The sequence below is a fragment of the Schistocerca serialis genome, chromosome 3, assembly GCF_023864345.2.
Source record: "Schistocerca serialis cubense isolate TAMUIC-IGC-003099 chromosome 3, iqSchSeri2.2, whole genome shotgun sequence".
Classification (NCBI taxonomy): Eukaryota; Metazoa; Arthropoda; class Insecta; order Orthoptera; family Acrididae; genus Schistocerca; species Schistocerca serialis.
In genome coordinates this window covers 277,688,093-277,702,766 of record NC_064640.1, presented here as the reverse complement: position 1 = coordinate 277,702,766, position 14,674 = coordinate 277,688,093, and the positions used below count along the sequence as shown (strand labels likewise).

At 38.2% G+C, this 14,674-nt stretch overlaps 1 protein-coding gene across 4 annotated transcripts in view; it reads right to left on the bottom strand.

Moving 5' to 3' along the window:
* The window catches only part of LOC126470063 (membrane-associated protein Hem), a 183,178-nt gene that overhangs the window by 150,636 nt on the left and 17,868 nt on the right, over positions 1-14,674 (bottom strand). For all 4 annotated transcript variants that reach the window (XM_050097565.1, XM_050097567.1, XM_050097566.1 and 1 more), the window contains exons 3-5: positions 8,556-8,699; positions 8,335-8,477; positions 6,180-6,341 (exon numbers count right to left, since the gene is read on the bottom strand). In XM_050097565.1, the coding sequence (XP_049953522.1) occupies positions 6,180-6,341; positions 8,335-8,477; positions 8,556-8,699 (449 nt within the window). The remainder of the gene's footprint in view (positions 1-6,179; positions 6,342-8,334; positions 8,478-8,555; positions 8,700-14,674) is intronic.

Below are 14,674 nucleotides of genomic sequence, written 5' to 3'. Positions count from 1 at the left end.
GGTAGTTTTAAAACAGGATAACACCTCACGCACATATCGCTGCTGAAATCAACATGCTCTACAGACTGTTGACATGTTGCCTTGGCCTGCTTGATCACCAGATCTGTCTCCAATCGAGTACATGTGCAACACCATTGAATGACAACTCCAGCATCATCCACAAATAGCATTAACCACCCCTGTATTAACTGGCCATGTGCAACAGGTGCACAACACCATCTGACAAACTGACATTCAGCACCTGTACAACACAATGCATGCACATTTGCATGCTTGCATTCGACATTCTGGCAGTTACAACAGTTTTTAGTGTACCAGCACTTCACATTTGCAATGGCTTATCTTGCACTTTCATTGACCTGTGATCTGGCAATTTACCTAGACACATGTGCACCCGAAATTTCATTATTTATGAAAGACAATATTATCTCACATGTCACAATAATTTATGTCATGGAAAACCACATATTACATACAAAATCTTCACAGTTATGGATGTACAGATTGGTAGTGAGTGCTTTAATGCAAAAAGAGTATGAACCATTAGAATAGTAGATAACAACTGTCATGTAGTAAACACACGTACATAATAGGTATCGACAATGGTTAATACAAGCAGTCAATGAAGCAGAGATGTATCTCAAGCTAACTTCATATAGTCGATTTTACAATATTCTTGGGCTCTTTAAAGGATATAAATGAGACTTGGAACCAGCAGAGGAATGCCGTGACAAAACCAAGCCACTGCCAAATCCGTTGCAGTTGGCGAGGGTAACATGGTGTCAGCAGCGTCACAATGCCTCTATGACTACAGACCGCACTTGCCACCAACGTGTGACACATGCTGCAGGAGTACTGCAGCCCAATTACAACAGCTGGTGGTAACTGGCACATTCCAGACTATTCAGTATGTAACATTAACCAATGTAAACAGCAGAAATCAGCAGGAAAAAGTAGTATTTAATCACAGCCAAACCAGTTCGTTTGGCCAACTAGGCACTATGTAACAGTCTGTGTCAATTGTACCCATCACCGTAGCTCTGCTGCCACTGGGTTGCAAATCAATGACCGTCACTTTTCTGCCCAGCCCAGGTGGTCAGCACTCCACTAGGTGCCGGTCCTGCTCTCTCATCACTGGTTCACAGTCAACCCTCGTCAACACCATCAATGTGCCAGTGGGATGCCCCAGCCTGCCGTAAAGACAGGAGATGATCCTGGCTGGCATTGTTCCACACTGCAGAGATATGAAGCTTTGTACCACGTCTGTATCACCACTGCTGAGTCGGTACACCAGCTCAACATTCCACTGAGTAAGCAGCTCACATCTCTGCAACACTGGCCATTAATGTAGCTGCCATGCTGTGGGAAACAGTATGTGAAGGAGGGAATGCACTGCAATGACTTTATTAACCAGAGGGAATAATTAAACACTTGTTCATGTTCATGGAGGAGTCAAATTGAATGATCAAATAAAGGACTGTGTGTATGTGCACAGCTGGTCTGACTGACACTTTACCACATCTCTCCCCTGTCTCACAAACCATCTATGGATCCTACTGCACTCACAGGCAGACACAAACCTATCCTGTCCTGCAAGAATGGCTTGTGTTTTGCACCAGTTTTCCCCACCTGCTATAACATACATAATTACTGCTGTGCTTCGTCTACTAAAAAATAAAAATATGCTATAACTTATCCATTTCATTGGTTGTTGAGCTCCATGGCTGTGGATTAATTTATTTTAAGAAGTGCAGAAACCAGTCATATTTTTACATATTCTTATTCATACCAATACTTGTATCAGTCTTTCACCCATTTCCAGTTGACGTAATACTTATTCAGTCTTCAGATGTAAACTGTTAAAACGTTGACAGCTGCAGCATCCAAATTGCTCTCAGTGTTTTAACAATGTACAACTAAAGAGTGAATATAATTGGATAGATAAAAAAATCTACTCATGAAGCAACAGCAAGAGAAAACTCTTATAAAAATGTTACGAAATGTGCAAGCTTTTGGAGCCAGTGGCTTTTCTTCTGGCAGAAGGGTTGAAGGGGAAGGAGGAAGGGTGAAGGAAGAGGACTGGCGAGGTTTGGGAAATGGGCAGAATTATGGGAAAAGTAAACCAGAACCACAGGTCAGGGGAGAGTTGTAGGATGGGATGAGTAGGAAAGACGGGTTGTTAGGGGCTGCCCTGCACGAGATTTGAAAACCTGAGAGCTTAAGGGTGGAACATTGTGCTGTGTCATCCAAACAAGACACAGCCAGGGAAAAAGCACCACAAGTGCAAAGGTGCGAGCTGGTGCCAGTGCCATAGAGACTCGCCATTTGCGTGAATTCCACCGGCACCACGGGCAGCGCTGACAATGAAGATATCAGCTTCACCTTGGCCAATTTGTGGCCGAGTACAAACCGCCAATGGTTGGGTGACAACAGAAGGTAGAAGAGCAGCTCTCGCCCACTTGGTTACAGATCATCACCCAGGGCTGACAGACAGGAAATGTCATTTAGCGAGTTCTTAGAAGTGATCAGATAGTTGTTGTAAATTGCATTTGCTATATACTGTGAAGTTTACCTATGATTATTTGTACTTAGCCATTGAGGGCCTTTTTTGTGTTATATTACATGCAGTGTTGAAGACTTCACTATTCAACAAGTCACAAAGGTAAGTAAACTTTTTTAACTCATTTGTGTGACTTAGTTACAAATTTGTTGGAGTGTTGTAAAACCATTCTCCTATCCTGTTATCTGACATGGGGCACAGCTGTGTGAGAGTGGCACGGAGAAATTATCTTAGCGGTGTACTGCACCAGACGCCATATCACGAACTCACAAACTCAGCCTACCATAACAACAGTGGCAACTCAGCGTCCACAGCAGTATCAACGAGGCCTTTACAAAACTGGCGACAAGGGTTTACAACAGATAGGGTGATAAACAAGACAGAGATTACTGACAAAACAACATGTGGGAGTTAATAAGAGTGGAAATCTAAATGCATTATATGAGGTAGTGGTGGAGGGGGAGGGGGAGGGGGATGGGGATGGGGGGGGGGGGGGGGATGGGGGGGGGGCAGGGAGAAGTAGACAGGTCAGGAAATGATAGATATGGAAAATTAAAAAGGAATGAAGAAATGAATAGACACAGAGAGGAAATGCTGAGACCAAAGAAAGTAACATAAATTAAGGTTAGATGTGTGTGAAGGACCAAGGACATGTTATAACACTAGTTCCCACCTGCAGAGTTCTGAGAAGCCAATGTCAGAGGCAAGAATCCAGATGGCACAAGTGGTGAAACACGCACCAAGGTCACAACTCTCGTGTTGTAGAGTATGTTCTGCAACAGGATATTGTTTGTTGCCAGTATACATGCTCTGTCCATGTCCATCCATCTTAACTGATAACTTGGTAGTAGTCACACCAAAGTAGAAAGCCAAACAGTCTGCTGCTGAACATTACCTCAACCAGCACCCACCCAATTCTAAACCTGGCGTCCTTCCTGACCACCTTAATCAACTTTACACTTACAAACAACTACTTTACCTTTGAGGACCAGGCATACAAACAGATCAGGGACATAGCCATGGGAAACAGGATGGCTCCTTCCTATGCCTTTTCATAGGTTGCTTGGAGAGGGCATCTATAGCATCTGGGTTTGGTTTAGATACATTTATGACATCTTTGCCAAATGGACTCATGGTGAGGTGACCTGTTAAAATTTCTAAACTCTCCAAATACCTTCTCCGAAATAAACTCCACACGGTCCAATCCAAATCCCATGCTCACCGAGGGTCAGCTAAAACCTTCTGTTCACATTAAACCTACTAACAAAAACAGTACTTACATTTTGACAGTTGTCATCCTTTCTATGTCAAATGTTTCCTCCCATACAGCCTCGGCACTTGAGGCAAGCATATTTGTTCAGATGCAGACTCTTTACATCAATACACCACCATTCTAACCTCAGCCTTCATTGGACTTAACTACCCCACCAGCCTAGTACAAAACTACTTTTTCCCAGGCATCACATCCAATCCTGGTACTGCTGATCCTTCCAAAAAAGAACTTAGGAGTACATCTCCTGTCACTTAATACCAATCTCCACAATATCATGGTCAGGTCGTAAGCTCCTTTTGCAACCATTTCTCTAGCCCATACCAGCTGTGTGTCTGGTAAAACGTATACTGTCAAAGGGGGAACCACCTGTGAAATGACACATTGTGTATCAGCTGTTATGTAAACACTGTTCAGTCTTCTACATTGGTATAACTCCACCAAGTTATCATTTAGAATGATTGGGCATAGGCAGTGGGTGTATACTGGCAGCAAACAATACCCTGTAGCACAGCATGCTCTACAACATGACAGTTGTGACCTCAGTGTGTGTTTGACCACATGTGCCATCTGGATCCTTCCCCTTGACACCTGTTTCTCAGAACTCCACAGGTGAAAACTGGCATTATAAAATGTCCTTGGTTCTCACCACACACCTGATCTTAATTTACGTTAATTTCTTTGGTCTTAACATTTCTTGTCAGTGATTACTCTTTACTTCATTCCCTTTTAGTTTTGTATATATATTTTATTTTCTGACCAGTCAATCACACTGTTTTGTCAGTAAACTATGTCTTGCGTATCACCCTATCTTCCACCCTTAAGCTCTCAGGTTTTCAAATCTTGTCCAGTGCAGTCTCCAACAATCAGTCTTCCCTTCTCATTGCATCTGATAAGTCTCCCCTGACCCGGGGTTCTGGGTGACTTTTTGTAACTCTTCCTATTTCCTAAACCTCACCAGTCCTCTTCCTCATCTCTCTTCCTTTCCCTTCACCCCTTCTGCCACAAGAAGAAGCCACTAGCTCTGCAACCTTGCACATTTCTTAACTTTTTTTTTTATATGAGTGTTCTCTTGCCATTGCTTGGTGAGGATTTTTTTTTATCTATCCAGTTATATTCACTCTTCAGTTATACGCCAGTAAAACATTGAGAGCAGTTTGGATGCTGCAGCTGTCAATGTTTTAACAATTTAATCTGAAAATTGAATAAGTATCATGCCAATTGAAGATGGGTGAAAGCCCGATACATATATTGGCATAAATAAAAATACATAAAAATGTGGCTGGTTGCAGCATTTCTCAAAATAACTAAAATATTTTGAGACATTTTGTACAATGGATTCAATGTATTAAAAATGATCTGCAATAACAACAAGTTTGGCTCACGGTTAACAAATTCCAGGTTTATAGATTTCATGTAGCAGGAAATCCAAGAATTTTATATAAAAAGATGCCATCATGAGAAACTTTGATCTCGTGTTTGATCACCATTTTCTTTCAAACTTTCATTGTGCTGCACACCACACAAGCTAGACGCTACATTTCTGATGCCTCATTTTATATCTAATGTGTATCTCAGTTACTTTTTAAGTCGAATACAGCGCAACTGCAAGTGGGAGATGATCAACCTACAACGCTGCAACATTAGTCAAAGCAAACTCTCTCATACACATTCTAATGCCATATGTGAAAGACATACAACACAAAACGTCTTGGGCCAAATCCTAAAGTAATGGATATTAATCTACCACTTAGCCAATTAAGCTGTAATGCACACAACATAGTTAATAACAAGGAATATTCACATATTCGCTTATCAGAATCAAAAATAAAACTGTTAAAAATTTAGAGGAGATGAAAATATGAAGAAACAGTGACAGTGATGGTACTGATCAATTGTAATGAGCAAGAAAATACTTATTTTCTAATGTGACAATACAAAGACAGCAATAATCAGAAACACAATAGGCATAACACAAATTAATACAATGTAAAAATTTCTACTGTTGAAACGAAACTAATGTACCATCCATTAATGAAAACTGTGAGTAATCTTTATCCAATCTGCATGCACAATTCACACTCACACGTAGAGAACTGAAGCCACAACTCATAAAAAATGCTTCAGCTAAACAAAAAGTAATCAAAATTTGTGCATCTGTTCAGTACATTTGCAGTGAAAATAGATATTACTGTTACACAGACTTTTGAAGTTAAAAAAATGAGAAGTAGTAAGAAACACAAAGAAACAAAGGAATTTAAGCGGTGCCAGACCCAATTCCTGTAAAACTGAATAAATTGCAAGATGTGTTAGAAAAAGAGTTAGCTCTTTTCATACAAAGTTACTAACCTCCACTTCTCTGCAGTCACATTTCGATTCATATAAACTGCCGACAGCGACATAAGAGCACTGCAAAGCAGTTTTGAATGAGGCACAAATTCTTCAGAAAGTTTCTTAATAGGTGGATCGTAGTCCATTATCATTTGCCCTAGACGAGGAAAACTGGCATCACTGTTGATAAAATAAAAGATATTAAGAAAAATTATATTAAGCGAATACACAACATTTCACTCTCCATAAAATTCATACACTTAAGACAAAATGCAAATGCTGACAGAACATAAAATAAAATTACATCTCTCTTAGCCTTTCCCCTCCCATTGTGGATCTTACATGTGGTTCACCATCAGGTATTCTCTTTTTGATTTAGCTGTGAACGCAATTATGGAGTGAACACGATTTCCAATGCCACATGTAAGATAAATCTCTTAGCACACTTTCTCAGGATAATCCTAAAATGGTTAGCACTGACTGAATTCGGAAGAGCTGCAGGGAACAAACTATTGATTTACCATGTATCGGTATGTTTATGAATTACAACCAAACAGAAGCCTAATAACTGACTAATCTGGAGCAACTTATATGACTGGACTGAGCTACTTGGTAAAGCAAAAAGTCTATTAACACAAGCATCATTAAGTAACATACACACTATTCAGTTCTTAAAATAAACACACTTAAAATAAATACACTTGTGCACAATCTAACACTATACACAATGATATGTGAAGTTTTTTCTTTCTGGTTAAGAGGTCACTCACAGATTAAGAGACCAGTTACCACTATTTCAGCTTTCATTTCTGTAAGTACACACTGCACTTATTTAATTTTACCAGTATCATTATATCAAAAACTCTTTGTATTAGCAAGTATGTGAAATTTTAATAGTTGATTAATTTCAACTGAAATATGTACTTTTTGAAATAGCAGAAACTCCAAATAGGGTATCAACTATGTAGGAAAAGATAAATTGCTACTTATCATAAAAAAGACATGTTAAGTTGCAGACAGGCACGATTAAAAGACACTTACACAAAGCCTTTGACCTTCACCAGCAAAAAAAAAAAAATTGCTGATGAAGGCTGTGGCCAAAAGCTTTGCATTAGTGTCTTTTAATTGTGTCTGGCTGCAAATTAATATGTATTTTTTTGCGATTTTTACCTCATCATCATATTCTACAAGTAACCTGACAGTAAACACTTCTTCATATGTCTCTTTCTTCACTACCCTCCTCATTTCACTTTGAAGGTGGTTTGCCCTCTCAAATATTTTGAACACTTTATGCATTTGACAATATACAAATAATATGCAAACACTTTCAAACTGCAAAAATCAGTGAGTGGTATCATTATACCATGAAAGTTTCGCATGAAAGTCTAAATGAAAACAAGAAATCATGGTCAACATTTAAAATGACGGAAGTCATCCATCTTTTAAAACTTCTGTTCCTTACAAGAGTAGCACTCATATGACAACACTGAACCTCTAATTTACATAGTAGGGAGTTCCTTCTTTGGATACTAAGGAGAATGTGTTAGAAGAATGGAAAACTGGAGAAAAATATGGATAAGATATTTCTACCTTCTTCTCCCAGAGAAGAGACTTGTGGCTCCAAACACAGTATAGGTCACTATTTGCATTTGTAAAGCGTGAATGTCCTAAGTAATTTTGTCTGCCTGTCCAATCAACTGTAGCTTTACACTTAATTCATAGTGAGATTATTCTGGCTAGTATATTCTCGTTGTTCTGTTTGTTGTACCAGGATTTCATCTTTTGATCAAAATTCTGTTGGAGTGTGAATTTTTCTGAATTAAGAAACAATACCACAATTAGCACAGAGCTCAGTCATGCTGTGTGGTTAAGGTTTGGTAAGTGTTCACCTTTTCAGCACTGTCTTAATACCCAACATTGCCATAATGCAGTCGAACATAACAGAATCTTCATGTACAGTATCTTACAACCAACATCTCTCAATGACTTTCGAGATGTCCTGGGATTTCAAATACTAAAAAATGATGTTATTGTACACTGGCTGATTCTTGTAGCACTTTAATCAATGTAGTATGGAAAACAAATAGGAAATTTCATTTCACAGAGAAAGTCATCAAAATGTCTGTTTGTACTGCAGAAAATTACTTGAGAAGTGTAAAAACAATAAATCAACCTTTGCTGGTGAAGCATTTCATGGGCAGCATTAAACAATCCAAGAACAGCTCTTCTGTCTTCCACTCTTGACAAGAGCACCATTAACGTCACGTACGTAACAACTAGTTCCAGGTATGCACGTGTCAGCTCAAAGTTCAGAGTCTGTAAAATAATTCGAATTTCAGTTATAAAATATCTTTTTATAAGTAGCTTTAATATTTTTAATGAGCATATACTTACAATATCAAGGTGCACCTGGCACGCATCCATCGTTGTCAACAAATCACAAACATTATCTCTGAAGTCCAGCAGATCCACAAATGTATAATAATACAATGAAAGGGATTTTATTATATCATTTCGAAGCTGGTTGATAGCTTGGAGCTGAAAATTATTTTAATTTTGCATTTAAAAGGAAAGCATACATTATTTATACAATATAACATTGATGAAAAGTAATTACTATCCAAAGTGGCATTTACACAGTGAAATTACGATGAACTACAAAAACAGTAATGAATGCTGAAAAAGTATGTATGTAACTTTGTTATGCTACAGTACGATGATACATGTACATGTATACAGTTCTCACAATATTAAAAATGGTAAATGTAAGTACACAAATATTTGCATTATAGAGTAGCAGTATTCTGTAATAAGATTATGGAAATGAAATTAAGATACAGACGAATGATAAAAATAATGGTACAAGAACTGTGACCAAACAAAATTGGACTGGATTATTACACCGAAGATAGTGTGAAAGTTACACTCCATCTTCATTTATGCAGTCCAAAAACTACAAATAGTGGCTGACAAGTATATGCCAAGTTTCTTGACACTAATAATTAATTAATAAGACACACTTATAGGTCTGCTATTAGACATGTGACTGAGTCAAAAGATTTATTGTCAGGTAAAACACAGTACGCACTTTTAGATGAATAATCATCAGTGTGATGGAATAATGGCCATGCCTAAGGGAAATTTCAAAGCACCCTTGCAACTGATGTAATTTACAGAACGTCAGAAATATTTTTACAACGTTTGGGATGTAGCCCTCATACCCAGACATGGGAAAAATCCGCATAAACAAATATATCTAAAAGTGCCTAATTATTTTAGTTAATAACAAAATAATAATTTACAAAGTTCTCAAATCACAACAAATCTCCTCCACTTTCTTCTATACACATGTGCATTCATTAATTAACTATCCCACCCTTCAAATACCCCCGGAAAGTGTCAAATGGTTCTGCAAGCTCTCATGGCACACTGATAAAACGTTTCTGCATTCGGAATGTCTGCTATAAAAACCAAGTGTTTTAGGGGGAGAGGGGGCCAGAAACAAGAATCCAAAGAAATGCAGTCAGTGGAACTGGACCTCCACAATGTGTCCATTTGTCATATAATCCATTGTGTATCAAACAACATGACTATAATGTAGTGGCGCTACATCAGACAAAAAAAAAAAAAAAAAAAAAAAAAAAAAAAAAAAAAAAAAAAAAAAAAAAAGTACTTGCTTTTGTGAGCAGGGGCAAAAATAAGGAAGGCAGTTATGAATAAAGTCCTTGTAGATAGCACCTGAAAGACATGCCTGGAGAACACAGGGGCCTATTATTCCAGTCCCCACAATATGGATACATCAATTGCCTGTATGGTGACATAATATTTATCACATGCTGCAGCTATGTGTTATGCACTGATGCGTGGATCTACTGTGTCAGCCTACAGAAACGTTCTTTTTGGTCAGTCATGTGATTGATTCATGGTTTATCTCGATCCACAGTTTGGGGTATTAAAGAAACTGTTTCAGTAATAAGACAATAAAAACTAGTAAAAGTTGGATAATTTGGCTTCCTTCTGCCTGGAAACCCATTTTGATGCAGCAGTGTAGCCTCACACTCATTACCATTTGCATAGCTGTACATAATAATCACATATCTCATCTCACAAAATAAATATCCTGCTACAGTTTGAATGAAAACTTATTAAATAATTCAATACAACTACGCAAGTGAACTATTCAAGCCAGATTAGCAACGAATGTACCAAATGTCAAAATATCACAGCAACAACACATTGCCATCAAAAATACACTGAGTGTATCAGCAGACTTACTTGTACCAATATTATGACTTGATTATTGAACAAGATTGCTGGATTTTTCCTTGAAATGCACTTAACATATACTTACATTAACAATACAAAAATGAAGGATTTTCAGACTTTTCTTGGTATTTTGGCAAGGAGAATTTGTGTGCAAAGTTTGCAAACGTATTTATGATACACTCTGTATGCACAGAAATTGCTAGACAATGTCATTAGCTAATTAAGATTTTTCAAAGATGATGCCACCATTCATAGTATTGTTCCCCTGTGAAATCAGGAAGATCTTCAGAAAATATATACCTTGTGAATCAACTGACATGTGACTCTCAACAGATTCAGTGAAATTTAAGTTAGCAAATAAATAATAACACCATGAACTTTCTTAGTATGGTATCACTGAGTTACCCCTAAGACACATGGTGTGGCTAATCAGAACAATAAGAGCCTCAATAAAGTTTGACTGACTGGAGAACTTAGAAATGTTTAGCTGAAAAGGGAAATATTACAGTGCAATAATTTTTCCAATACTAACTACAAAGTTACATGTAAGGATCTCTGCTAACTTGTCTTTGCTGGATATTATAAAAATGTTTTGTTTCCCTCTCATACCTTTCTCTACACAAATATCTCACAATAGGAAACATTACAGCTTATGCAGAAGTACAGACAATTGTCAACCATGTGCAAAAGACATGAATGGAACAGTAACGACAGTAAATAGCATGTATACAATTGACAGCAAAATAATTGGACCACTGTACTCAAAATGTCAGAAAATTTGGACCATATGGCAATAGCAGCAGAAAAACTGGTTGGTCTGCTGTGTGTCACCAGACAGAGGAAGAAAGTCACTGATATGGGAAATGCGAGATATCTCATGCTCACTTTGGAATCCCCTATGCAATGTGTGCTATGGATTTAGCTAACTGTCAGAGGGTGCTCCAGAACTTCTAGTGGTTGCGAGACAGTTATGGACCTGACGGGATCACTGCGACAACAACTGGATACAAACATGTATGAGCCAAAAAGGCTATAAAACTTTTACAAGTGTGTTTATAAGGGCTCACTGTCTACCATTCAAGCTTAACAGTGTGATTGGAGATAAATAAGAATGAAAGTCTCATTACACCTACACTTTTTTCCCCTAAAACTAACTATTCTAGCCTTTTGCAAGCTGATATTCTAACTTTGTACATTTTGGAATGAGGAATAAAGCCACAAAATCACCTTTGATGAGATTTACGGAATCTTAGTTCAAGGAAATGACTTGCATCAATTTCTTGGGGTGAAAATACAAAATGCAGTGTTCAGATCTCGATGTCCTCATTTATTTTATAGTTTCCATGAACGAATTCACTAGAAAGTAAAGGATGGCAAAATTGTGGAGTTTGTTTAGCCCAATTATGCAATCAGACATAAGAGTAACGAAATACCTGACCTTAGTGAATATCAGCAGTGCTGTAATTCAAATACGTTTCTTCTTCAGAAAGTAGCAATAGATATGGAGTCTTATGTCAGAGTAAGGATTCAACCACAAAAGAAATTTTTGATAGTGATTCTTAAAACAAAGAATCAAAAATCAAAATCATTACCAGTTCAGCATAAGAAATGTTATAAATTTGTACAGCTACACCTAATAGTTATTATCTGTAAGTGTTTAGAAGCAGTGATTACAATTTTCCTATAAATTAACGATGGCCTTCTCCAACCAACAGTGAACTCATAAAGGTATAATGAGTGCTTTTGGACCTACAAACAGCTATTAAATGCGTAATGAACGGGCAATATTATCAATTTAGTAACACTGTCTTGCTGAATCACTTAGTTGCCAGAAAATAGTAACTGTAAGAAATGAAGTCTCTTATGGACTTCTAGAAATAAATTACGCCTACAATGAAAGACTTTGTAGCAGAGTTAAATGTTTGTACCTTGAGTTATGACGTGGTTACAATTAATGTGTTTTCATATTCAGTATATTTCACTAAATACAAACCAAAAATTAGGGTAAATGATTAAAGCAGTAAAAATATGGTCTAGTTAAGTAAAATGTATCAAAATTTATTATTAACACCTGCTAATCTCATCCATCAAATGTGCCAAACTATTATTTCACTTTCCATGCCTATTACTAACATGCATGGGTACCATCTAGAATGATGTCAAAGCTGTGAAATTCTACCACTGCTATGATGAAGTCCCCAATTTCTTCATGGAGTTTATATTATTACTCTAGTTTTCATCATACACAGTTTAAGCGTTTGACTTGAATTCTGGAGCACGGTATATCATGTGGATGTTCCTGGGATTAGTTATAAACACATTAACAGACTAACTGCACCTCAAAGGATAAAAAAGGGGAAGACGAGGAAGAAGATCGTGAGATGAGCTACTATCACATGGTGGACCACTGTAACAACGTTCGCACGGACACAGTAAATCAGGAGAAGTCAGGAGAGACCTCTAAACAGCAGAAGAATATTAACTGCACGTAACAAGTGTAACAAATACACACAGACACACAAATAAAACACTGGATGTCATCTCTCATGCTCTGCGTTCAACTCAAACTGGTGACCTCCAGTTAAGAGTAATATGCTTGTGGTGGTGATGGTGGATGGATGGCCGTAAATGAGATGTTGTCGAAGAGGATTATCACTTTGTCAGGCATAGGGTTGTGTTTGTATCACTTATTGAAGATGTTTAAAGCAATTTTCTTTGATCGCACAGTCTGTTCTCTATTGCTTGGCTATCTGAAGTCACATCAGAATAAGCCGACACCTGTGGTGGGCAGACAAAGTGATTTACCACATACATTGTCACATTTCTTGCAAGTTTATGCATTTTTAAGTATTCTAGATTCACACAACAGTCATTAAGCAGCAATAACGTTTACTGCCAAAGGCTAAACAAATTCACCTGAAGGGTTACGGAGGAAATGGAAATTGCCTTCATATCACGAACTGTGGATTAAATATAACTCCACATGAAAGTAAGAATCTCAGTATACGCAGGGCCTATTCCTAGATTTGATCTCCAGACCCCATGAACACATGGTACTCAGGCTAAACCAACAACATCCTCACACACATTACATATATGTTTATTGTGGCTATTTCCAGTACACAGGAGTCATTCTTCTTTTGTTTAAGAATTCAATGTCGGAAACACATGTGTGACAATGGTTCATATTCTCAATATGGGTATTTGACAATTAGACCAAACATTCATTCACTGGGTTTTATCATTACTATTATCATTCACTAAATATGCAAAGAGACAAAACAAATATTCTAAGAAAATGCCGCGAACCAAATTCAAACAAATAACTTCCATCTCAGTTTCATCTTCTGCAACAGGAGGTTGGACAGACAGGCTTTTCTTACTCGCCCTTGGGCGGCACCCCCCCCCCCCCCCCCCCCACCCCCCACCCCCACACACACAATACATGATATCCATTTGGCATTTTGTTATGTTATAAATATGTGACCCTCAGTTTTTCAGTTAAGCAAAAGTTGATGTGTAATAGTATCAAGAGAAAGAGACAGTTTGATGTTCCCGGGGGATAATTTGAAGGCGTTATTCTACATTTACAATAGCCTCCCATCTCTTCTGACTGGTTTTGGACATGCTGTAAAGGGCTGAAATCAAGTGACTTCATTTCCAGAAAGAGATTTTCACTCCGCAGCAGTGTGTGCGCTGATATGAAACTTCCTGACAGATTAAAACTGTGTACCAGACTGTGACTCAAACTCGGGACCTTTGCCTTTTGCAGGCAAGTGCTCTATCATCTGGGCTACCCAAGCATGACTCATGACCCGTCCTCACAGCTTCAGTTCTGCCAGTACCTCATCTCCAACATTCCAAACTTCACAGAAGCTCTTCTGCGGACCTCGTGGAACTAGCACTCCTGCAAGAAAGGACACTGTGGAGACATGGCTTAGCCACAGCCTAGGGGATGTTTCCAGAATGAGATTTTCACTCTGCAGTGAAGTGTGCGCTGACATGAAACTTCTTGATCTGTCTCCGCAATATCCTTTCTTCCAGGAGTGTTAGTTCTGCAAGGTTTACAGAAGAGTTTCTGTGAAGTTTGGAAGGTAGGAGACAAGGTACTGGCAGAACTGAAGCTGTGAGAACAGGTTGCGAGTTGTGCGAAAGGCAAAGGTCCTGAGTTCAAGTCTCAATCGAGCACACAGTTTTGATCTGCCAGGAAGTTTCATATCAGTGCACTCTCCGCTAAAGAGTGAAAA